Source organism: Ovis aries, chromosome 7, assembly GCF_016772045.2.
Source record: "Ovis aries strain OAR_USU_Benz2616 breed Rambouillet chromosome 7, ARS-UI_Ramb_v3.0, whole genome shotgun sequence".
In the NCBI taxonomy this organism is placed as follows: Eukaryota; Metazoa; Chordata; class Mammalia; order Artiodactyla; family Bovidae; genus Ovis; species Ovis aries.
The window spans coordinates 44524036-44551134 of NC_056060.1; the positions used below are offsets into that span (position 1 = coordinate 44524036).

The window sequence follows — 27099 nt, forward strand, 5'->3', positions numbered from 1 at the left end:
GGTACCCTAGTACCTCCTTTTTATCCCTTTTCCTGGTGATATTCTTGCAGCTCAGAGCAGGTTCTTAGTATGTTCTGGTTAGAATGATGGCCTATTGTTCCATAACATCTGTGAAGCTTGAAGGGATTAATTTAACCTTAGGTAGCTTTTATATCAATCAGTTTCTTCTACCCAGAAGCGTTGTCTGACTTCAGAATCTGATAGAAACAGTACTAATAATAGTTAATATTTTTTTTAATATTTACTGTGTGTCTGGCACACAGCAAAGTGCTGATAAGCATTTTATGTGCATAGTCTAATCTTTAATATAGTAAGAGATAGATACAGGTATTAGTGTCAGATTTTTTTTTCAGATGAGAAAGCTGAGGTTTAGAGAGATTAAATAATTTCTGAAGGTTACACAGAGTTAAGATTTGAACCCAGGTCTTCTCTTCTTTTAACCTCTATGTCTTATTTGAAATGTGTGACCAATTTTATAATCTTGTGAGTTTATCTTTGTACCTCTGAAACAATATAAGATGGTCCCAGGACTCATTATTATTCTGGAGTCTTAAGGATTAGAGTGAAGTCAAGACTTTTGGAGTAGGGACTAAGGCTTCCCTGATAGCTCAGACGGTAAAGAATCCGCCTGCAGTGTGGGAGACCTGGGTTCGATCCCTGGGTTGGAAAGATCCTCTGAAGGAGGGCATGGCAACCCACTCCAGTATTCTTGCCTGAAGAATCCCCACGGACAGAGGAGCTACAGTTCATGGGGTCACAAAGAGTTGGACATGCCTGAGTGAATAAGCACAGCACAGCAAATTAAATCACATACACCTTGGTCTGTACCTATCTTTTGAGTGACCACAACAGCACTCCTACTCACAGGCTGCAGAAGGTTTAAATGACAGGGTAACTTATTTCTTAGGACCATACTGCTACTGACTTTAGTAAAGCTGTAATAACTTGCTCATTCCTTATTGAGGGCCAGTAGTACAATACACATATATCAGGAGACCAAATACTAGTTCCACATTGGATTACATGTGCTGGATTTATAGTTTTGTGATTTATAGAATTAATAGTTTAGGATAACTATTAATAATCACACATTTGCCACCCTCTTTTCTATAGGTGAAAATTTGTGATATGCAGATGCGTGGCACACCACGAGACCTCCTTCCAGGGGATCCTATTTGTAGTCCAGTAGCTGCAGTGCTGGCAGAGGCCACTATTCAGCTTATTCGTATCCTTCATCGAACAGACCGTTGGACTTACTGCATTAACAAAAAAATGATAGAAAGGCTACACAAAATTAAGATATGTATTAAAGAATCAGGTCAGAAGCTAAAGAAAAGCCGCTCGGTTCAAAGCCGAGAGGAAAATGAAATGAGAGAAGAAAAGGAAAACAAAGAGGAAGAGAAGGGTAAACACAGTAGGCATGGCCTTGCTGACCTGTCAGAACCGCAGCTGAGGACCCTTTGCATAGAGGTGTGGCCTGTGCTGGCAGTGATAGGAGGAGTTGATGCTGGTCTTAGAGTTGGAGGTCGGTGTGTTCACAAGCAAACTGGGCGCCATGCCACGCTGCTGGGAGTGGTCAAAGAGGGCAGCACGTCTGCCAAAGTCCAGTGGGATGAAGCAGAAATTACCATCAGGTATGATTCGTTGAGTTACACTGTTAGCAAATGAATATTTATTGGTGAAATGTGCTATTGCCTATGGACAGTGAGTAATTATGTATTTTAGGTGAGCTGCCAATTAACTTTTAAAAATAATATCTTTCGTACATCTGGGTATGAGTACTATTGATTTCCTAAAGGGGTATTTCCCAAACTTGTGTTCCTTGGAATACTAGTAGTTTTTAAAATATATAGTTTTTAGTTTGTTTTGTGAAAAAAAAAAAAAAAAAATGGTAAGCTCAGTAGTTTAGATTAAATAGGATCCTTCTGTCTATTTTTCATTTAACTTCCTGCTTTTTAATCATTTCCATTACACACTGGGACACAAAAAAAGCCAGACAGCAGATCTCTTAGTTCCATTTTATATAGGAAGGCTTTGATTGTAGGATGGTAACATTTGAGTGACTAAAATTAGGTTTTGTATTATCTGTTATTTTAAAATATTCTTGCTTTTTTTTAAAGCATATATTTCTATACCTTCAGTGTGCAACATTTTTGATAGGTATGAAAATTACATTTATTTGGCACAAATTGTGTGCTTAAAAGCACTTAGATGTGTTTGGAATCAGGTAGAATTTGTGTGAAATAGAAACTTCATATATTTAAAAGGAAGTATGTTAAATATTTCAATCAATAAGGGGACTCACTTAACTAATGACTACATACTTGTATCATTTGAAAACACAGATTATTGATGATATTATGTAACTGTTCATTATACTGCTTAAAGTGATTCCGTTATTTATATGACATGGGACAATATCAAAAACAATGTTTCTTCAGTATTTTTTGGAGGTGGTACTGCTATGTAATGTAATGATAGCTATGGACCCTCTCAGCTGAAATATAAACACGTGAGTTTACACACAATTTCAGGAATTAATGGACTCCAAGCTAAGAAAACAATGAAAATTTTACTTGTGAAAGTATCTACCTTTTCTTTAATTCTTTGCCTTGTTTTGGAAAGGATTTATGATGCCTTACTAAGATGTAAACAATAAAGCAAAATGATTAAATTAAAACAAATATTAATAAGAAAAATGACCCAAAGAGAAAATAAGAGTAGGTTAAGCTGGAACCAAAATTTAGGTTAATAGAACAAATGTATGCCACCAAACTTTGTATAATTGCTAAAGCTTAAATAGCCACAAGCTTTCTTTCAGGTATATCAGTGACTGCTTTCACACAACGATGTCAGGGTTGAAAAGTTGCAACAGAGGCTATGTGGCCTCCAAGTCCTAAAATATTTACTATTAGGCTCTTAATAGAAATTTTGCTAGTCCCTGACTTAGGTCGTATAATAATGAATATTCATATTTGAAGGCACAGGAACATCTCATTGCTTTTGCGTTTAACATCACATCTCCCCATTTTTCTCATAATAGATTCATTTTTCTGTTTGTAATGAGTTCTCTAGTTTGTGTAGTTTATTCTCTGTTTTGATACATCTTATTTTGTCTACATTATTTTCTATACCTTCCTCTCGTCTATCCCTCACTTGCTTCTTCCTGTGTCATTCTGATCTTTATTAAAGCTTCCCAACTTTTTGGTCGCCTAGTGATACTCCGTTGTATAATCTGGAACCCTGTGAACCACTTCCTTTTGACGTGGCACGATTTCGAGGCCTGACAGCTTCTGTGTTGCTGGACCTCACATATCTGACTGGCATTCATGAAGACATGGGCAAACAGAGCACGAAGCGACACGAAAAGAAACACCGACATGAATCTGAGGAGAAAGGGGACATTGAACAGAAAATTGAGAGTGAATCTGCTTTAGATACACGAACGGGCTTAACATCTGATGATGTTAAGGGTACCACAAGCTCCAAATCAGAAAACGAAATAGCTTCATTTTCTTTAGATTCAGCAGTGCCAGGTGTGGAATCCCAACATCAGATAACGGAAGGAAAAAGAAAAAATCACGAACACATGTCCAAAAACCATGACATAGCCCAGTCAGAAATCAGAGCAGTCCAGCTGTCCTATCTCTACCTCGGTGCTATGAAATCACTCAGTGCTCTTCTTGGCTGTAGTAAATATGCTGAACTGTTGCTGATACCAAAAGTTCTGGCTGAAAATGGCCACAACTCAGACTGTGCGAGCTCTCCAGTTGTTCATGAAGACGTGGAGATGCGTGCAGCCCTTCAGTTTTTGATGCGCCACATGGTGAAGCGAGCGGTCATGCGGTCACCCATAAAGAGAGCACTGGGATTAGCAGATCTGGAACGAGCTCAAGCCATGATCTATAAATTAGTGGTCCATGGGCTTTTGGAAGACCAATTTGGGGGCAAAATTAAGCAAGGTAAGTTACCTGATTTTCAAAAAATTTTTGCTTTGTGCTGTTGAAGTTACTCATAATTGTCAGAAGTGGTATATTCTGTAAGTGATTTATAAATTTTTTTGGCCGAATAGTTTTCACAGTGTTTTTTCCTTTGCAAGGCAGACAGTTCCTTTCTTCTTCTTTATATTAATAACCATCTGTCTACAGGCATACCTCTTTTTATTGCTCTTTGCAGATACTGCATTTTTTACACATTGAAGATTTGTGGCAACTCTGGGTTAGGCAAGTCTTTCAGTGCCATTTTCCAACAGCATATGCTTGCTTTGTGTCTCTGTCACATTCTGTTAATTTTCACAGCATTTCAAACTTTTTCATCGTTATTGTATTTCTTATGGTGATCTGTGATCAGTGATGTTTGGTGTTGCTACTGTGATTTGCTGAAGGCTTAGGTGATGGTTAGCATTTTTTAACAGTGAAGGATTTTTTAGTTAAGGTATGTACGTTGGTTTTTGTTTTTTAAACATAATGCTGTTGCACACTCTAATAGATTATAGTGTAAACATAATTTTTTCTGCACTGGGAAATCAAAAAGTCACTTTATTGCAGTGATCTGGAACCAAACCTGCAGTATCTCCAAGGTGTGCCTATACCTATTTTTTTATTTTTAACTTATGGAAGTATTGAAACTTAATAATTATTACATTTTGTAAAACTGAAATTTAACTCATGCCACAAAAGGTACTCACGTATTTATTGATCTGGTTCTATATATATATATTATTCTGATAACTTTCAGAGATATTTTAAAGGACTTTCTAAAAGTTCTACTTTCACAGGCTGTATATTATGTGTAAAAATCCTTGTTTATCTTTTATCCTCACCTTTGGGGGTAATAAGAATTCTGAGAATAAAAATGAAATTCATTCAGTAAATATTTATTGAGTACCTACAGTGTGCTAGGTACCCTTCTGGATTTTGGGGAGTAAACAGTGAACAAAACAAAGTCACCTACCTTCATGGTGCTTCCTTTTTTTCCCCTTCCTTCCCTCCCACTTCCTCTTCTTTTTCGTTTTCCCTTATTCCCCTCTTGCTTCTTTAGTTTAGATAGTAAATAGGCAGAGAGAGGTGTATGGTGGCTATAAACAGGAGTTCTTAAGATCATGATTATGAAAAGTAGCTGGTCACTTCACAAACCAAATAGAATTAGCTAGCTATTTGTAACAGCTGCTATCTTATGTTTATTTGTAAGTTCCCTTACCAGATAAGAAAAAATTGCAAATGCTTTGACATTTTAACATGAGAGAAAAAAAAACAAACCCTTAAGAGTAGTTTATTTTGTGAGGCATTGTCCTTTTTTAGAACTTGGGAGTTTCTGTCTAGGTTTTTGTTCTTGAGGTATTTACATATCTTCTTCTTTGTTGTTTGAAGACTAACGATAGACATCAAAATCAAACTGCTAAGGAAACAGTTTTAATGATCCTTAGAGAACCTCTGGTTAAATCTTGCAAGAATAAGTGAAAGAGTACCTTCTCTCAAGTAAGAAATGAGTAATTACAAGAGCTTGTTACATTATTGTCTGTAGAGGCTATAATCAGTTCAGTTCAATCGCTTAGTTGTGTCTGACTCTTTGTGACCCGATGGACTGCAGCATGCCAGGCCTCCCTGTCCATCACCAACTCCCGGAGCTTGCTCAAACTCATGTCCATTGAGTCGGTGATGCCATCCAACCATCTCATCCTCTGTTGTCCCCTTCTCCTGCCTTCAGTCTTTTCCAGCATCAGGATCTTTTCCAGTGAGTCAGTTCTTTGCATCAGGTGGCCAAAGTATTGGAGCTTCAGCTTCAGCATCAGTGCTTGCAATGACTGTTCAGGACTGATTTCCTTTAGGATGAACTGGTTTGATCTCCTTGCAGTCCAAAGGACTCTCAAGAGTCTTCTCCAACACCACAGTTCAAAAGCATCGATTTTTCGGTGCTCAGCTTTCTTTATAGTCCAACTCTCACATCCCTACATGACTACTGGCCATACCTTTGACGAGACAGACCTTTTTCGGCAAAGTAATGTCAGCAAAGAGGCTGTAATAACTAGACAATGATGAATGTATGTTCAGTCGTGTCTGATTCTTTGTGGCACCATGGACTATTGCCCGTCAGGCTCCTCTGTCCATGCAGTTTTCCAGGTACGAATACTGGAGTGCGATGCCACTTCCTGACCCAGGGATCGAACCTGGGTCTCTTGCATCTCCTGCATTGACAGGTGGATTCTTTACCACTGAGCTACCTGGAAATCCCCACAATAGTGAATATAAGGATGTATATAGAAGAACATTTTTTTCTGTAAATCCTTCACAGAAATTGATACTTATGAAATATACTTAGAAACTTTCTAAATTAAAAGTTTCCCATTTCCTTATCACTTAAAAAAAAAAAATCCTACTACTGTCTAACTGTAACCTTGGTTTATAGAGATTGATCAACAAGCTGAAGAAAGTGACCAAGCCCAACAGGCACAGACCCCAGTTACCACCAGCCCATCAGCCTCAAGTACAACTTCCTTTATGAGCAGCTCACTGGAGGACACCACAACTGCCACGACTCCAGTCACTGACACAGAAACAGTGCCTGCATCTGAGTCCCCAGGGGTGATGCCCCTTAGTCTTCTCAGGTAGGGAAGTTGACCTTTAATATCTGCTGTATTGATGCCTGTGATTCTAAACTCATGATTGTTTTCTTATGAAGAATGTGCCCAACTAGGGCAAGGCATTCTAGAGCTAGAGGGAACCTAGGGTCATATAGTCAAATTCATTTTACTGAGGTTGGAAATGCCCCCTCAGAAGTTTAATAACTTGCTTGAAGTCTCACAGCCAGTTAGTGGTGGTCCCAGATCTAATCAACAGTGCCACTGAGAATCAGGTACTGTAGTACTCTATCTCCTTATAATGTGGTTGTTTTTTTGGGGGGGGCTAGGTTTTTGAATTTTTTTTTCCTTTAAAAGTATATACTGTGTTTTGAATATTAGAGTCTCAAGAAAGAGCTTAACTCCAGGAAAATAATTTTCTTTTCTCAGATATTTTCCTTTTAAGCATAATTCTTTAAGTGTACTTTTATTCTTTCTGAAAAGATCAACCAAATCTGTTCTTCACATGAAAGAGCATGTCTTACGATGCTTCTTCAGCCAAACCTATTTTGTGGACTCGTAAATTCCCAAGAATGTTTGTTTCTTTTTTTGCTTCAGTTTGCCAGAGGTTTAGACAAAATGAAAACCTTTTTTTTTTTTTTTTTTTTTTATCTTTTCCAAATGAAAATCCTTGGAGAGAGACTGTTTTGTGACCCCTTTTAACTAGGGCTTAAGTGAAATTAAGGGAAGCAGAATGATTATTTTCCCTTTTTCTTATTTCTTTTCCCCCTTCCCTTAATTGACAGCTCATTATTTCCAGTGTGTAGACTGACATCTTAGGAGAGTAGGAGAGTGGTTGTTATTGTATTGATGGTTAAACTTCGTTGTACTCAAGAGCCATCTGGGAGGCTTTCTAAAGCTCTGGGGCTGTATCTCCCAGCAAGTCACATTCAGTAGGTCCAGTGTGGTGCCTAGTTTGCGTTTGAATTAAGTCTCCTGATTCTGATGCAGTGAGCTTCAGCTCACAGAATAAGAATTATTGTTCTCATTTTAGGCAGAAGGAGTGCTAATCCTAGTAGCTATACCAGTGGCCAGTCCCTACACATTGCTACCTGTTAGTCTCTCTTCAGTAACACAGTGCTAGGAGTTAACTTCTGTTTGAGAAAGGAGGAAAAGAAGAGTGATAGGCTATTTTAATATGTGTTTTAATCCTTCTGGCAATTACAGAATTCAAGGCATCAACAGAGGATCAGTAGCACTGTAACTCTTTGTGGCCCATAAACTCCATAGGCATGGAATTCAATGGTAAAATAATGCTCCCTTGCCCCCAGAGGCATTCACCAGACCTGTGGCTCCTTCTTTCCTTTTAGTCTGCGTTTACCTCATATTGGCTGGGACTGTGTTAGTAGAGTTGCAGTTGTCTCGCCTGGCTCACCATCATTTAACATGAGAAAAATCAGGGAACAACTGCCCTCATCATATCATAGTTACTTGACTGGGTTGACAGTGCTTTTTTGGTGCTTAAAAAGTTGTCATTAGTTCTGTTCGGCAAATCTAAAGAGCAGTCAGTCAGTGAGGATCTTCCTGGACTTTATTCTTTAGCTAGTGTCTGCCTTCTTAGCCTGAGAGGGGTTACTTCTCCTGTACTTTTACCCCTCTGCACTGCTGACATTCATATACTGTTTTTCATTTGTGTTGTGTGACCAGGCACTTATCTTTTGCTTCCATAACTTACCTGTAGACTATTACTTTGAATCCATGTGACTACTTTCATGGCTAGCTAGTAAATGTATATATCTGAAGTAACTGTAAGTTATCTCTCTTTAAAAGTCTTTATTGTCTAACTACAATATGCCTATCAAAATACCCCTGTCATCTTGGTATTGTAATTGAAGGAAAGCTCCACGAAGGCAGAGATTTTTTTAAAATGTATTTTGCTGATTTCTGTATTCTCCCTACTTGTCATGTCACTTTCATTTTCCTTGAACAAATGAAAAGGTATTACTACTTTTATAGTAAAAGCATCCTATGAGATAATGATTTTTAAAACTGCAGAGTCTAATCTCCCTCTCCCCAGTTAAACTGTAGCCAACTTGTGTCGTTTTTCCAGGTTGCATATTTCTATAAGGAGATTGTTATGTATATATTATTTTCTAATTGGATTTCTATACTAACCATTATTGTTTCCTTAAAGGCAAATGTTCTCTAGTTACCCAACTACCACTGTGCTTCCCACACGCCGTGCACAGACTCCTCCAATATCATCGTTACCAACCTCTCCTTCTGATGAAGTAGGAAGAAGGCAAAGCTTAACTTCTCCTGATTCCCAGTCAGCAAGGCCAACCAACCGCACAGGTGCGTGTGCTGTCATGCACTTTGACACCCAGACCTTGGCATTCCATATGGGACTTGATTATGTGGGCATTGTGTTTTGTCTTCACTGAAACAGTGACTTTTTTAACTTTTTGTTTTGTATTGGGGTATAGCTGATTAACAATGTTGTGGTAGTTTCAGGTGAACAGTGAAGGGACTCAGCCATACATATACATATATCCATTCTCCCCCAAACCCTTCTCCCATCCAGGCTGCCGTATAGCATTGAGCAGAGTTCCATGTACTATACAATAGATCCTTCTTGGTTATCTTATTTTTTTTTAATTTATTTTTTTATTGAAGGATAATTGCTTTACAGAATTTTGTTGTTTTCTACAAACGTTAACATGAAGCAGCCATAGTATACATTTGTCCCCTCCCTTTTTGAACCCCCCCTCTCCCATCTCCCTCCCCTTCCTACCCCTCTAGGTTGATACGGAGCCCCTGTTTGAGTTTCCTGAGCCACACAGCAAATTCCCATTGGCTCTCTATTTTACATATGGTAATGTAAGTTTCCATGTTACTCTTGGCATACTTCTCACCCTCTCCTCCCTTCTCCCCATGTCCATAAGTCTATTCTCTATGTCTGTTTCTCCACTGCTGCTCTGTGAACAAATTCTTCAGTACCATTTTTCTAGATTCCCTATATATGTGTCAGAATATGATAGTTCTCTTTCTGACTGAGGTCCTACTCTGTAGATTAGCACATCAGGCACTTAAAGGGGCATGCTGGGTGGGGTCCTACTCTGTAGTTCCGTGCATCAGGTACTTAAAGGGCCATGCTGGGTGGGGTCCTACTCTGTACTTCAGTGCATCAGGCATTTAGTGGGTCAGCCTTTCTGTTGTTCAGCTGCCCGTGCTGGCGTGAGCGGGGGAAGAGGCTATGGTGATGGCTTCATCCCCTACATGTGACTCAGCAGTATCGCCTTACTTCCATGGCAGCCCAGCTTTGCTCCACAGGCAATTCCCACCACAATCTCCTCCCTCACCTCTCCTCGATCCATCTCTCCGTAATCAATAGCAGCCTTCACCCTGGCATTCGTGCACAATCCCTAAACTCCAGCTCCCAGCCTGCATGCCTTCCAGGGGACTTGCATCCCTATCCTGGTTATGTATGGCTGCGGCAAGGACTGTCTGATTCTCATTCCATTTAGGCTGCCACAGATGAGCTGTTTGACTCTCAGCCTTAGATGTTTCTTCTCTGACTCAGACAATTGCCCCAATGTGGGGATGGGACCCCTGCTTCAGTTTTCCTACCCGCTGAGGGCAGGTCCAGTCCTACTAACACTCCTGTTTTCCCCCCCTAGTTTCTTCAACCTACTGAGTTTTGCGTGGTTCTATATATTCTTTTCAGCTGGTCAGGTTCTCCCATCTGTTTTCAGCTGGTGTTCTGCGTGCTCTTCTATGTCTGAAAGTACATTCCTGATGTATCTGTGGAGAGAGATGTAGTCCACGTCCACCTACTCCTCTGCCATCTTGTTCTCCAAGTTAGTTATCCATTTTAAATATAGCAGTGTGTATGTGACATCCCAAACTCTGTAACTTGTCCCTTCCTCTTGGTGGCAACTTTAAGTTCATTTTCTAAGTTTTTGAGTCTCTTGATCATGGCATCCGGTCCCATCACTTCATGGGAAATAGATGGGGAAACAGTGGAAACAGTGTCAGCCTTTATTTTGGGGGGCTCCAAAATCACTGCAGATGGTGACTGCAGCCATGAAATTGAAAGACGCTTACTGCTTGGAAGAAAAGCTATGACCAACCTAGATAGTATATTCAAAAGCAGAGACATTACTTTGCTGACTATGGTCCGTCTAGTCAAGGCTATGGTTTTTCCTGTGGTCATGTATGGATGTGAGAGTTGGACTGTGAAGAAGGCTGAGCGCCGAAGAATTGATGCTTTTGAACTGTGGTATTGGAGAAGACTCTTGAGAGTCCCTTGGACTGCAAGGAGATCCAACCAGTCCATTCTGATGGAGATCAACCCTGGGATTTCTTTGGAAGGAATGATGGTAAAGCTGAAGCTCCAGTACTTTGGCCACCTCATGCGAAGAATTGACTTATTAGAAAAGACTCTGATGCTGGGAGGGATTGGGGGCAGGAGGGGAAGGGGACGACCGAGGATGAGATGGCTGGATGGCATCACGGACTCGATGGACATGAGTCTGAGTGAACTCCGGGAGATGGTGATGGACAGGGAGGCCTGGCGTGCTGCAATTCTTGGGGTCGCAAAGAGTCGGACACGACTGAGCGACTGAACTGAACTGAGTCTCTTTCTGGTAAAACAGTGCTTTTAATTAAAGGGAATCTTCCTCATCAAACTGAGCTGTCTTCTCTGTTTTGAAGCTGTAGATTGAATTATGCGTTTTTATAGAGAAATTGTGACTAACTGTTAGTTGCTCAGTCGTGTTGACTCTTTGCAGCCCTGTGGACTGTAGCCCACCAGGCTCTTCTGTCCACGGAATTCTCCAGGCAAGAATCCTGGAGTGGGTAGCCATTTCCTTCTCCAGCGTATCTTTCTGACCCAGGTCTGCTGCATTGCAGGCAGATTCTCTACCGTATGAGCCACCAGGGAAGCACCTAAAGGTCTTAGGAAATTCAGTGTGTCTTTTCCTTCATATTTTAGAACTTCTTGTGTATTTTTTTTTTTCAATTTTCCATGTCTGTTTAACATACTCAGTCTTTCCTCTACCTTATGGAATACATGGAATAACAGTTCTCATTATTAGAACAGTAATGTTCTGTGAACACAGAATTAGCAAAAACGGAACCACTATTCCTGGTGAAAATACAGGGCTAGTTTTTTCCGAGCTTCTGATGATAACTCTGTCAACTGATCAAAATACAACCTTATTTTATGTGTGTTTCAATTTAAAGACACCATATTTAATATAATGTATTATTGATTCATTAGCATTGAACTCATGGCCAGGAGCACTATTAAGTCATGCCTGTGTGAACCTTAACGTATATTTTCTCCATAAGGCACTTTGTAGCCTTCTTGCACTTAGGAACACTAGACAGCATTTCAATATTGCACTTGGAGGCTATTTTAAACAATGAAATCACCAACAAAAAGCACAAAACATGCAAAAAAAAAAAAGTTACACTAAATGATATGAAAAGGATACTTGGTATAGTCTGAAAACTGAAACAAGAATACACAGCATCACCTTGTTTGACCTTAGATGGAAATAAATGCATCAGGAGACTGAATCTTTTGGTCACCCTGTGCATGTGAATGACTGTGAAAGTGCCATGAGTATTGATTTTGGAGTTATAAGTCAATTTTAATGAGTAAATTATTGGCAGATATGGAATCTGCAAATGAGAGTCAACTGTATTTATGGTATCTGTTTTAATATCTGTTGTACTTACCAGTTCTCTCATTTATAGATCTGTTTCTAGTAACTAATTTATCTCTTCATTTTGAGTTGTGCTTTCTTGATTCTTTGCATGTTTGGTTACTTTTTATTGGATACCAGATGTTGTGAATTTTACCTAGTTGAGTGCTGGATATTTTGTACTTCTGTGATTGTACTTTAACTTTGTTCTAGAATACATTTAAGTAACTTGAAAACAATTGGATTCTTTCAAGACTTCCTTTTAAGCTTTGTTAGGTGGGACCAGGACAACCTTCAGTTTGTTTAATATTCTATCCAGTGCTTTATACCTTATTACAAAGTTTTTTCATTCTGGCTTATTGTAACACAGATGCTTCCCAACCTTATGTGAGCTCTAAGGATTGTTCTGCCTGCTGCTTCTGGGTGATTCTTTCCCTGGCTTTGGATAGCTGTTGTATTAGCATCAGCTGAAGGCTTGAGGTGATGAGGACCCTCTGCACATTTCTCGAGTTCTCTGTGTAGCTCTCTTCTTTTCATACAGATGAAAAGAGTATTCTACCCTGGTATCTGGTATCCTACCCTGTTAATTCTAGCCACCTTTGAATCTGTACTTTGTCTCCACCATTCAGAGAGACCCCTAAGTTTAGCTTGAATTAACCTTCCCTGAACTGCAGGTTTGGAAATTTTTTCCAGGCCATAAGCTAAGGCAGTTTTACGCCTTGCCTCATTTGATTCCCTTCTTTCAGGGATTACCATCCCACATTGCCTATCACCATCTGCAGACTGTTTGATAATTTTTGTCTTTTTTTTTTTTAGTTGCTTAAGGTGAGGGTAAATCTAGCCTTTGTTACTCTTTCATGGCAAGAATGTGAACTTCAACAGATACATCAGGGCTATCACCACTGTAGCAGTAATGACTTTTTTCTAAGCAAAAATAAGAATGATAGTCTTCCCTCCTTCCCTTCTTCCCTTCTTCCTTACTAATCCAATTTGAAAGCCATTAAGTGAGGCCAGTCTAGGTAGGCATTCATGCCAGCAGAGTAAGGGAGGTGTGTGGCATGGTAGCCCAGAGTGGGTTGTCAGAGCCAGATTTGGGTGAAAAAAACTTCTGTGTGTGGAGTGGCCTGGCATAGAGCTTTTTGAGTCCAGGTGGGGTGAGGAACTGTCCTCACAGTCTGGCACTAGATGTCAGAGTCATGTAGGTTGAAGAGTGCCTCCGCTGGCAACTCTCCACTGAGAGAGCCTTGGAGCAGTGATGCTTCAATAGCTGTATACACACCTAGTGCCAGAATCCTATCTTCTAAATACTATTCTCTATTAGAAGAAACCTTGATCTTCTGAGAGAAGTGGCACTTCAGGTCTGAGTATGAGATGAGTGTAGAATGGCTTTTGCCACAAAGTGGTGAAATACTTAGAGAATGATGGGCACAGGCCTGAAGAACATATAAATTAGAACGGAATGGCATCCACTGGCCAAATCTGGGGGATTTGGGACATGAAAAACAGTAGTTACACTAACAGATAATAACTCGTGAATACAATAAGAATCTATAACCATATAAAAAAAAAGGAGGAGCTTTGCTTTAGAGTAGAATACCAACTGATGAATCTGAAAGTGCTGATGGACTTTAAAATACCATCATATATACAAAACTATAAAACACTGATGAAAGAAATCAAAGGGGACACTAATAGATGGAGAAATATACCATGTTCATGGATCGGAAGGATCAATATAGTGAAAATGAGTATACTACCCAAAGCAATTTACAAATTCAATGCAATCCCTATCAAGCTACCAGCCGTATTTTTCACAGAACTAGAACAAATAATTTCAAGATTTGTATGGAAATACAAAAAACCTCGAATTGCCAAAGCAATCTTGAGAAAGAAGAATGGAACTGGAGGAATCAACTTGCCGGACTTCAGGCTCTACTACAAAGCCGCAGTCATCAAAACAGTATGGTACTGGCACAAAGACAGACATATAGATCAATGGAACAAAATAGAAAGCCCAGAGATAAATCCACACACATATGGACACCTTATCTTTGACAAAGGATGCAAGAATATACAATGGAGTAAAGACAATCTCTTTAACAAGTGGTGCTGGGAACACTGGTCAACCACTTGTAAAAGAATGAAACTAGATCACTTTCTAACACCGCACACAAAAATAAACTCAAAATGGATTAAAGATCTAAATGTAAGACCAGAAACTATAAAACTCCTAGAGGAGAACATAGGCAAAACACTCTCAGACATAAATCACAGCAGGATCCTCTATGATCCACCTCCCAGAATTCTGGAAATAAAAGCAAAAATAAACAAATGGGATCTAATTAAAATTAAAAGCTTCTGCACAACAAAGGAAAATATAAGCAAGGTGAAAAGACAGCCTTCTGAATGGGAGAAAATAATAGCAAATGAAGCAACTGACAAACAACTAATCTCAAAAAAATGCAAGCAACTCCTGCAGCTCAATTCCAGAAAAATAAACGACCCAATCAAAAAATGGGCCAAAGAACTAAATAGACATTTCTCCAAAGAAGACATACAGATGGCTAATAAACACATGAAAAGATGCTCAACATCACTCATTATCAGAGAAATGCAAATCAAAACCACAATGAGGTACCACTTCACACCAGTCAGAATGGCTGTGATCCAAAAATCTGCAAGCAATAAATGCTGGAGAGGGTGTGGAGAAAAGGGAACCCTCCTACACTGTTGGTGGGAATGCAAACTAGTACAGCCACTATGGAGAACAGTGTGGAGATTCCTTAAAAATTGCAAATAGAACTACCCTATGACCCAGCAATCCCACTGCTGGGCATACACACTGAGGAAACCAGAATTGAAAGAGACACATATACCCCAGTGTTCATCGCAGCACTGTTTATAATAGCCAGGACATGGAAACAACCTAAATGTCCATCAGCAGATGAATGGATAAGAAAGCTGTGGTACATATACACAATGGAGTATTACTCAGCCGTTAAAAAGAATTTATTTGAATCAGTTCTGATGAGATGGATGAAACTGGAGCTGATTATACAGAGTGCCGGGGTCCAGCCCCGGTGGATCCAGGGTGATTTGAAGGTGGGGGGATGGAGTCGGCGTCTTTGGAAAAATACATATTTAATCACAGATATAAAGAGATTAGAAATGGATAGTGTAGTAGGAAGATTAGTGGAGAAAAGGAGGCTGAATAACTTGGATTACGTGGAATAGCATCCATGCTCCAGATGGGAATTCAGCCAGAAAAACCGGGAGCAAGAGAGAAGCGACATGGGGGAATCAGTCTTTCCGGAAACTGATCCTATTTCTTTATTTTTGGGTTTGCTTATATACCTTTTGTTACACATAGGGATGAATACAGAGTCACGTGGGGGTCAGCAGTCCTGACCTTTATCAAAATCAGGTGCTTCACATAAATGTATAAAAAAGGTCTTAGGGATATTACATCATCTTCTGGCCATGAGTGAGACCTGCTGACATTTTATGATCCTTTCTTTCTGATAACCAAAAACTTATTTCTTCCAAGGGTGTTTTTTAGCTACAATCAAGAAAGGAATTTATTTAACTCAAGGTTAACATGATTAATCTTAAAGGTTAATACTTATTTCTCCTATATGTTAGTTATATTCATTATAAGGGTAGGGAACATGGAGATTTAGCAGCAAACATCAGCCTAACAAATGAAAATCCTTTGACCAATGCTCCCCTTAAGATCTGTTTAGTCTTAAGATATGATAAAGTTACATTTTTACATAGCAAGGACACAGCGATTTATAACAAAGTATAGTGATCTATTACAAAAGAGAAAATCCATTAACTCAAAAAGTCTAGTATTGCTAACATCAAAAACTACTATATTTCCTTTGCTATATTCCAAATACATTGATTAATATATTCCCAGGTGCCTAAGGATATAGAGGCCTGGCGGCAATCATTGACTCAACAACAAGAAAAAGTCCTATGCTAATTAAGACTCTCAAAATACTCCAAAACTCTCTGTGCTGTTTATGGTTGAGAGGTAGTAAACAATCATGTGGTAGGAGTATGGATAATGCTGTCACACAAGCTAGTCTGTCAGCAGAGAGGTTTGACCTGAGACATCCTTGTCCCACCCAGAGCAGGGAATTAGTAGCAATTATTGACACAACAAATGAAGAACCCTTCACCAAATAATTCCTAACCAACCCATTATACTAATAATTTCTAACTCCCCAAAAGAATTCGCCTTTAATAAGTCTAAAACATCTCGTGCCTCTCAGGTTGGGAGGCTGTAAGCAATCACATGTGGCCGGACAAACCTATACAAGTGGGCTAGATAACCTTCAGAGGAGTCCGTAAGCTGAAACACTCTTGTCACGCCCAGGAGTTTTTATTGTCTTGGAGCTGCACGTTTACTCCTTCTCAGAGAGAAACGGTTATGGGGGAGAGCCCCCCGTAAAGTCAGAGGTGTAGGTGAGAGCATAAAACAGACTCTGGCTTTGGGGTTAGATGCTCGGGAACAGGGGGTTTCCTGAGGCTTGATCACGCCTTTGCGTATGCCAAGCCTCCTTCCTCATGACCTTTGCCATGGGCGGAATTCCTCACGCTGGCCCCCGGCAACAGAGTGAAGTAAGCCAGAAAGAAAAACACCAATACAGTATACTAACACATATATATGGAATTTAGAAAGATGGCAATGACGACCCTGTATGCAAGACAGGAAAAAAGACACAGATGTGTATAACGGACTTTTGGACTCAGAGGGAGAGGGAGAGGGTGGGATGATTTGGGAGAATGGCATTCTAACATGTATACTATCATGTAAGAATTGAATCGCCAGTCTATGTCTGACGCAGGATACAGCATGCTTGGGACTGGTGCATGGGGATGACCCACAGAGATGTTATGGGGAGGGAGGCGGGAGGGGGGTTCATATTTGGGAAAGCATGTTAAGAATTAAAGATTTTAAAATTTAAAAAAAAAAAAACTTAAAAAATAAAATAAAATACCATCATTTGTCAGCTATCGTAATGATAATTAATTCAGCCAGTAAACATAAACGAGTTGGACTGTGAAGAAAGCTGAGTGCCGAAGAATTGATGCTTTTGAACTGTGGTGTTGGAGAAGACTCTTGAGAGTCCTTTGGACTGCAGAGAGATCCAACTAGTCCATCCTAAAGGAGATCAGTCCTGGGTGTTCATTGGAAGGACTGATGCTAAAGCTGAAACTCCAATACTTTGGCCACCTCACACGAAGAGTTGACTCATTTGAAAAGACCCTGATGCTAGGACCGATTGGGGGCAGGAGGAGAAGGGGACAACAGAGGATGAGATGGCTGGATGGCATCACTGACTTGATGGACATGAGTTGGGTAAACTCCGGGAGTTGGTGATGGACAGGGAGGCCTGGCGTGGTGCGATTCATGGGGTCGCAAAGAGTCGGGCACGACTGAGCGGCTGAACTGAACTGAAACATAAACGAAAGTGGAAATGTTAGTCACTCAGTCTCGTCCAACTCTGCAACCCCATGGACTGAGCCCACCAGGCTCCTCTGTCCATGGGATTCTCCAGGCAAGAATACTGGAATGGGTAGTCAATCCCTTCTCCGGGGGTCTTCCTGACCCAGGGATCGAACCTGGGTCTCTAGCATTGCAGGTGGATTCTTTTCCCGTCTGAGCCACCAGGGAAGTCCCAACATAATAAATGCTGAAACTTTGATGAAGAATAAGATATTTACATATTCTCATAGTTTTTTCCCCACAAATACTTACTAATTACAAAGGAAAAGAAAGAGTTAACTTTACAGTGGAGAAACCTGGTAGATACCAGCTTAACTCAAGTCATCAAAGTTATCATCAGTAATGAGACAAAACAAAATCATGGACCATCTAATAGAATGCAGCAGGAAGGGAACATCAGTTCTGTGATACTCCTGCCAAAAAGCACAACCTGAATCTAATCATGAGGAAATAACAGACACCAGATTGAGGGACTTTATACCCTGTAACTGGCCTGGAATCTTCTAAATATCAAAGTGATTGAAGGAGGCTGAAAAGACATGAAAAGTTAAATGTAAAGATTATCCTGGATTGGATCCTTTGCTGTAAAAAACATTATCAAGACTTTCCTTGAAACTAGAATCTGGATTAGATGATAATTGTGAATTTCCTGACTATGATAGTTGCATTGTGGTTATGCAGGAGAATGTTGTTATTTGTAGGAGTGATGTATTAGTATATTCAGGGAAGATGGGACATTATGTCTTTTACTTATTCTCCAGTAGTTCAGGGGTAAAATAATTTTTTGTACTATTCTTTAAAATTTCTGTAAAATTAAAAATTTTTTGCAAATAGGAAACTTAAAAAAAAATTAACCATTGTTTTCAGCAGGTTTATTTCATAATAGCTGGTTTATCTTTAAGAAAAACCTTAAGAAGCTCTATCATATTTAATCACATTCAATTAGTGAATTCTTTAACATTTCATTAAATTTGGACAATATTAAGGAAATTGGGAATTATAGTCACTAAACGAACACTTTTTACTCCTGGTATATAGTAATATTTAGGACTTACCTCTCTTTCGTTTGTTTCAGCCTTGTCAGACCCAAGTAGTAGACTTTCAACTTCTCCTCCTCCTCCAGCAATTGCAGTACCCTTGTTAGAAATGGGGTTCTCTCTCCGGCAGATTGCGAAAGCCATGGAAGCCACAGGTACTGTAATTTTTTAAGTATCAATATATGCAGATATGAGAAACATGATCTTTATTAAGGGCGATATGTTTTTTAAGAGGCCATAAAGCTTGATAAGATTTTTAATACCAGATCTGATTACAGTTGCGTCATAGCAGACACTCTTAAACTGATAGCAGGAATAATTATTTTGCCCAGAGTCAATATTAGACCTTTTTTTCACCTGTTCAGGTGCTCGAGGCGAGGCTGATGCCCAGAACATCACCGTCCTTGCCATGTGGATGATAGAGCACCCTGGGCATGAGGATGAGGAGGAGCCCCAGTCAGGCAGCACAGCTGACTCAAGGCACGGAGCAGCAGTTGCAGGCAGTGGTGGGAAGTCAAATGATCCCTGTTATTTGCAATCACCAGGAGACATACCATCAGCTGATGCTGCTGAAATGGAGGAAGGCTTTAGTGAAAGGTGAAATTCCGATTTCCATATTCCTATTCCATGTGTTTTAAATGGTGCCTCAAGACCCCCACTTATGTCCCTTCATAGGTGCTTCTAATGTATAAGGTTGTTAAGTAGAGATATATGAAAAGATGGACATTTCAGTTACAAGTTTATGTTTCTGTGAAGGGTGAAAATGACATGACAGATTTTTACTTGAATGCTATTTTTATGAAAATAAGGAAATAATTTTAATATAAAGTTGCTGAAAAGAACAAACTAAAACCTAAAATTTTTATTCTGAAATAAACATGTTGATGAAATAATTTTATTATATTTAAATAACTAGAATGTTCATTTTTATATAATTGATTTAATGCATTCAATAGAAATGGATTCAGTAGGAATCTTTGTGTCTCTTAATATAGGTTTATATTTTCATCTCATCTTTAGTTTTTAATATCCAATGCAATGTACCCTTTTTTAAAGTTGCAAAACAAATTCTGTAATAATGCCTAGCCTAAAAAGAAATGTAGAAACCAACATAACATTGTAAAATAATTATCATGCAATAAAAAAATATATAATAAAATATTCTGTAATCCTTTCTAAAATGCTCCTCATTCAGCACTTCTTATGACTTTAAATCTTCATTTCATTTTAGTTCATGAAGTCATATTGGAGCTTATATCTTATATTAATCTGCAGGCTTTTTCTGACAAGCTCAGTGAATATTTCCATAACTTATTTTGAAATATCTGTTGCTCTAAGGCAAGGATTCCCAGTCATTTCAGATTTTCAGTATATAATCATTTAAGATTTAGTTAAGGCTATTGACCTCATTTGAATTTAAACTTGTATTAAGCATAATCTCATGATTTAAACTTGTATTAAGCATAATTTCAAAATCAGATAACATTACTGCTCAGAGCAATATGACATTTATAACTTAGGAACTTTGCCAGCCACAAAAGATATATTTCAAAATTTTATCATAAACATATTGTTCTTGGTAATACTTGGAGGAAAACGTAGTGCAAGCAAGTTAGTACCTGTGTTTTCTGTTCATGATGATTTTTTAAAATGTGCATTGCTTTCAAACTTGCACTTTTAGTGCTGATAATCTGGATCATGCAGAGAATGCAGCTTCTGGAAGTGGACCGCCAGCTAGGGGTCGCTCAGCAGTAACAAGAAGGCACAAGTTTGATTTGGCTGCTCGAACATTGCTAGCAAGAGCAGGTAAGTATATGTTTCACATCTTTCTCTTGGTGAAAGTATTATATAGTTTGTTTATATTTTAAAGTGAATATATAAGCAACGTTAAAGAAGATATGGATTAATAATACTAAATGTTCAGTACCTCCACATTCAAAGAGCAACTATTTGCATATTACTTTCTATGCATTTATATAATTTTATTTGATTTAAATCACAGCATACATTCATAAATTTGTTTTTAAGTTCCCTCTGGATGCAGAAGGCTATAGTAGTCACGTGTAGATATTGAGAAATTTCATAAATGCTCTCTCTACCCTCAAGAAACTTAATTTAAGAAGTGAAGATACATGTTTAAGATATCACAGATGAGAAGGAACTAGAAAGAGTTCTGTGCCAAGTAGGCACTGGTTTTTCTGATGTGCTTTGTGGACGTCAGGGCTTCACTACTAGGTAAGGCCCTGGATAGCAAAAATGTATTTTTTCATTACATTAGTAAATATTTTGAGGATTATGTTTTTGGCATATGAAATGTAAGTTAAAAATCTAGAATATGTTTTTTGTCAAAGCAGAGTTTAATCCTTGAATTCTTAAAACATAAATAATGATTCAGTAGTTTATAGGAACAGAGACATTGAGACTGTCCTAGAACATATAAGATGTATATTTAATATATAGTGAAAGGGACTGATTTTAAAAAACTGAAAGGATTATAACAGCCCACATTTACTGAGTGTTCTGTATAACAAACTTTATGAAATATTTTACATGGACTATCTTATTTAAACCTATCAGCAACTGTGCAAAGTATGAATGCTATTATCCCCATTTCACAGAAGAAGAAGCACATATGATAGGTAAAGTTTTATGTTTATGATCTGGAGTCCAGTAAGTCAGCTGAGATAGGCTCTTACCTGCATTGTACGGCAGTTAAGAACTGGCAAAATATTCAGAATTACTTTATACGTGCAAATAAAATGCCTTTCTTGTTTTGTTCTGAGCGGGGTTATACCGCTCTGTGCAGGCCCACAGGAATCAAAGTCGGAGAGAAGGAATATCTTTGCAACAAGACCCAGGGGCGTTGTATGACTTTAATTTAGATGAGGAATTGGAAATTGATCTTGATGATGAAGCGATGGAAGCTATGTTTGGACAAGACCTGACCAGTGACAATGATATTCTGGGAATGTGGATCCCAGAGGTACTGGATTGGCCTACCTGGGTGTGTGTGACTGCAGCGGGGGCTGCTCTGACTTATTTTCCTGCCCTCCTGTTCATACAGCTTACTAATAACAGCCTTGCCTAGAGTTGTAGCACGCTAAAAAGTCTGACATCTCATCCTAAAGTTTGGGGCTCTAACACTTGAGGTTACTTTGATACCTACAAACTACTAAAAAGTCTCTCTTGTTGCTTTCTCTGTGCGATTTTATTGCTTCTCTCCCCAGACTAGATGAATAGAGCCATATTGTGATCATTTGATTCTAATATCAAAGATAGATTACAAAATAAGCATCAGGTCCCAATCAACTCTGCTGGGTATTTAACATGGCTGCTGTGCTTATCTTGCTGTTGAATGCATGCTCTTCTCCTTCATAGGTTCTATTTAATCACTGTAATGCCTCATTCTAGGAGCCAGTGCCACCTAGATCTTGTAAATACGTCCATCAAAGGGCAGGGTATATGGTGGGTTTGTATGTTTACATTGTTTAGCATTACACTTTTTGTAGCAGGGAGACTGAGAAGTTCACAAGTGTAAGTTTTATAGGGAAGATCATATATTAATAAGATAAGTTAATCTAAATGACTTCTTAGAAATTCAGAAAATAGATATGCATGTTATGATCAGATAAAAGTTTTCATTGGAGGGATTTTAAATCATCGAGATGAGGCAGATTGTTTTTATTAATAATTTTTTTCTCGGTAGTATAGTCAGTTACTTTCATTGTCACTTAGTGTGAGGAAGGGGAAAGAACACCTTCAGACTGTGATCTGAATTTTGATTTGTTATAGCTTTGATGAACATCTTGCAAATATTCCAGCATATGTAAACAAGTAGTTTAGTTTAAATGATCTATTTACCTCTTCTTAATTATATGTTAATTTGACTAATCATGTGATATGAAATCATTTTGTGCAGCATGTTTGTGAGTCTGAAGACAGGGAAGAAGTGGTGGTGTGTGAGCTGTGTGAATGCAGTGTCGTCAACTTCAATCAGCACATGAAGAGAAATCACCCAGGCTGTGGGCGCAGCGCAAACCGCCAGGGCTATCGCAGCAACGGCTCCTATGTGGATGGCTGGTTCGGTGGTGAATGTGGGAGTGGAAATCCATACTACCTGCTATGTGGCAGCTGCAGGGAAAAGTACTTAGCCCTGAAGACCAAATCCAAGGCAACAAGTTCTGAAAGGTACCTTGAAATTGTATAGAGATATCCAGATGCTCTGACTGAAGTATATAAAAGTATCTCTCATTGAGACATGGGGATTGTAGTTTTCTTCATGTGAAGAATTACCTGAAATGGCAACCCACTCCAGTACTCTTGCCTGGAGAATCCCATGGATGTGGAGGAGCCTGGTGGGCTACAGTCCACGCGGTCGCACAGAGTGAGACACGACTGAGTGACTTCACTTTCACTTTACTTTTTTTCTTAATAAAGTCCTGTGATTGCTGAATTTAGATACAGGAATGAGGGAAGTGGAAGAATTCAAGTTCCTGCCAGAGGTGGCAGTCTATAGTGTGGGAACAGTGGTATGGTCTCAGGTCCTTCACTGGAGTTTGACTATATTAATCTTAAATTTGTTAACAAATTGTGAGTGGGACCCTTGCTTTAACCTTCAAGAGGCTTATGTTCCTTTTTTTCCTTTGGTGTTTTTCACCATATTTTTGACATCTTGATTAAGATCTTTTTTCTTGATTAAAAATATAGACTATTTAGATTAAACAAGCTTCCATGAAAATATTACTTCATTATATTCCTAAATAGCAATTAATAGCTAATGAGTAAGGTTTTTGCCCTTACTGTCAACTATTAAAACCCTTTAAGTGTTCTGGAATAGGCTTTGATTAAAAGATTTATGTAGGGGACTTCCCTAGTGGTCCAGTGGTTAAGAATCCACTTGCCAATGCAGGGAACATGGGTTCAGTCCCTAGTTCAGGAAGATTCCACATGCTGCAGAGCAGCTGAAGCTCATGTGCCACAACTGCTAGAGCCTGAGCACTCTAGGGCTTGTGCTCTGCAACAAGAGAAGCCACTGCAGTGAGAAGGTTGTGCACTGCAATGAGGAGTAGCCCCCACTCACTGCAACTAGAGAAAGCCCACATGCAGCAACGAAGACCCAGTGCAACCAAAAATAAATAAATAAATTGGGGGGGGAATATTTATGTTGGTCACTAAGAAACCTCCACAGTTATTTGGTAAAACAGTCACTGATTTTGTAAACATCTACATACCAGTGGTTTTTATTACATTAGCCTATAACATGAAGGGACTTGCCAGGTGGCTCCTAGTGGTAAAGAACCCACCTGCCAATGCAGGAGACACAGGAGACCCGGTTTCAATCTCTCAGTTGGGAAGATAGCTAATGAGTAAGGAGAAGGAGGAAATGGCAACCCACTCCAGTTTTCTTGCCTGGAGAATCCCATGGACAGAGGAGCCTGGCGGGCTACAGTCTATGAGGTTGCAAAGAGTCGGACATGACTGAGCAACTAACACTTTCACTTTCCATAACATGAAGCATACTTTTTAATTTTGTGTTGCTTTATTAATGACCTTTTTAAATGTCCTAATGACATAATTTGCACTTTGGAGTAATTGTTTTATATGAAAACACAATGTTCTTTGTGTTTGGTGCAGGTACAAAGGACAAGCTCCAGATCTTATTGGCAAGCAGGACAGTGTGTATGAAGGTAGTTGTTTTGAGAACCTCTTTATTTCACATGTATTTTTGTATATACCTTCTACTTAACATCTGTTACTAAAACTTAACCTTCATATGTTTCTCTGTATTTACGTACATGTCAACTTAAACTTCCCCCCAAGAGTTCAAGATAGTATGATAGCAATAGCCCTAGTTTTACAAGTCAAGGGAAAAAGACCTGGTTTCTAATATTTTCCCACAGGATGTTAATTTCTGTGTGGTGTGTATATTTTTTCAAAGTAAGTAAAGTATGAAGTATTAATACATTTTGAATTTTCATCCTAGTTGTGGAAAGTAAAAAGTAAAGAAGTGAGCATCAGTCTATCTGGAGCATTCATTTATTTGGAATAAGTCATTTCCTAATGATCATGGACAGGGTCAATTACTCTTTGTTGGCCCCATAACAGTATTTGTTATTAGTTGAAACCTCCATTATCAACTGTAACATGTGCTATTGGTTTAAATGGATTTGCTCTCATCCGTTTCCCTTAGTCCCACTGTGCCTCCAGAGTGCAGTTTAGTTGGGTCACCAGGAGATGGTGCTATATTTTATTTTGTAGGCACTGACTAGGCTTTCAGTCCATCTGCATCTTAGACCTGTCTCACAATAACCATTGCCAGCAGGGTTGTGTCGTGTTTATATTTACATACCATCCATTTTTTCTCTATAAATTCCAGAAGACTGGGACATGTTGGATGTTGATGAAGATGAAAAGCTAACAGGTGAAGAAGAGTTTGAATTGCTTGCTGGCCCTCTTGGTTTAAATGACCGCCGCATTGTACCAGAACCAGTTCAGTTCCCTGACAGTGATCCATTAGGAGCATCAGTAGCAATGGTAACAGCAACCAACAGTATGGAAGAGACTCTGATGCAAATAGGTAAACTTGGAATGCTGATTGGCATGGATTTTATAGAGTCTATATTAATTTGCTTCTTAGAAAAGTAAATAATAAGGTAGAGGTTAATAATAATGAGTTCAATATTTTCTGTCTCATCAACTATCTTTAGCCAGGTGTTTTAATGTTTTGAAGGTATTATGTAAAGTTAACTTCTGATTCTTTTGTTTCTATAAAATATTCAAGTGATAAAAAATTTATAAAATACAAAGTTTTTTTTTAACTATGTGTTAAGAGAAACCTGGAAACAAAAACTATTTTGTAGTATTTTTTAATTTGGGTGAATATGTACTCAAAGCATATTTTTAAAACTATATTTTTTCTATATTTGTTAATATCAGTGGAAGTGATACATGAGCAAAAATAAATAAAACCCAAAAAATTTAAGAATCATATTTTTCCTATAATAAATTATTGACTTAGAAATATCTATTTCTCTCAAACCATCTTCTATATAACAAAGTTTTATGGATGAGCAAAATACATTGATTTGCTTTATTTCCTAGTAGCCTAGAACCTAGCTACCTAGGGAAAATTTTTCAGTAGTTTGGCTATTTTTTTCCTTACCTTCTTGAAAACTGAGCAAAATCTTCCGTTTTTCAGGTTGCCATGGCTCTGTAGAAAAGAGTTCCTCTGGGAGAATAACACTGGGTGAACAGGCAGCTGCCTTAGCAAATCCCCATGACCGGGTGGTCGCTCTAAGGAGAGTGACGGCTGCTGCTCAGGTTCTTCTGGCCAGAACCATGGTCATGAGAGCTCTCTCTCTTCTCTCAGTCAGGTAAGTGTTATTTTCTGCCAAAAGAGGCTGAGTTAACTGCTTGTACATATCAGACAGGAGTCTGGTATTGTTTGGGAAGAAGAAATAAAAGTTTTAGAAATTTGAATAACTTCTGTTGAATGAAACAAATCAGACAATAGTCATTATTATTCATTCATTCACTCAGTCAGTCAGTCGTTCAATTAATGTTTGGGTCTTTTTAGGCAGAAAATATTGCCATTATAATAACTGAGTAAACTGCAAGCATTTTATTATCTGAAATGGGAAACTAAGACCATTGATCCATTTGGTATAGGGTAAAACTAGAAGGTTGAGTGAGTTTTTCTGCAGAGTTTACCAACTGTATAGCTAAGTCAATCTGCATATTGTGGAGGTTCCTGCTGTGTTCATACTGTGGAGTGTAATGTTAAAAAAGGGAAGAGAACCAAGAATACTTAAAAGACATCCATTTAAGAAATGATTAAGTAGGGATATTTAACAGTAATCAATGAAGACCGAAGGACCCTGAAAGAAACTGAAAATTTAGATGAGACTGTATGATGTTGACTCAAGAATATAGACAGTTTGGTCTATGGAAAACGAACTTCAAAAACTGACTCATACGTGTAGATCAACATTTGATTTATAATTTGATTTATGACAGTGCTTACATTGCAGAGCAATGAGGAAAGGATAATCTTTTCAGTAAATTGGGCTACGTCAGATAGTTTATTCACTTCAGCAAAAAAATGAGTCTTGGCTCCAACCTCAAACTATATAAAGCCAGTATTTTCAAGTGACTTTTTGGTCTAAATGTAAACATAAATCAGTAACATTTCTGTAAGATAAGGAAGATTTTATTCTTGATCTTGGAACAAGCAGAGATTTCTTAAGCAAGTCACAAGAGGCATTCACTTTAAAG

The 27099-nt window shown here is 38.6% G+C and overlaps 1 protein-coding gene across 43 annotated transcripts in view; it reads left to right on the top strand.

Moving 5' to 3' along the window:
* HERC1 (HECT and RLD domain containing E3 ubiquitin protein ligase family member 1) overlaps window positions 1-27099 on the top strand; it is a 210765-nt gene that overhangs the window by 140787 nt on the left and 42879 nt on the right. For 19 of the 43 annotated variants that reach the window (XM_060417792.1, XM_060417800.1, XM_060417804.1 and 16 more), the window contains 12 exons: window positions 1114-1634; window positions 3193-3962; window positions 6406-6604; window positions 8751-8911; window positions 18864-18980; window positions 19191-19422; window positions 20507-20631; window positions 21609-21829; window positions 22745-23013; window positions 24460-24512; window positions 25202-25402; window positions 26024-26198. In XM_060417792.1, coding sequence (XP_060273775.1) covers window positions 1114-1634; window positions 3193-3962; window positions 6406-6604; window positions 8751-8911; window positions 18864-18980; window positions 19191-19422; window positions 20507-20631; window positions 21609-21829; window positions 22745-23013; window positions 24460-24512; window positions 25202-25402; window positions 26024-26198 — 3044 coding nt within the window. The remainder of the gene's footprint in view (window positions 1-1113; window positions 1635-3192; window positions 3963-6405; window positions 6605-8750; window positions 8912-18863; window positions 18981-19190; window positions 19423-20506; window positions 20632-21608; window positions 21830-22744; window positions 23014-24459; window positions 24513-25201; window positions 25403-26023; window positions 26199-27099) is intronic. The other 24 variants (XM_060417813.1, XM_060417811.1, XM_060417815.1 and 21 more) reach the window with 6 other exon arrangements.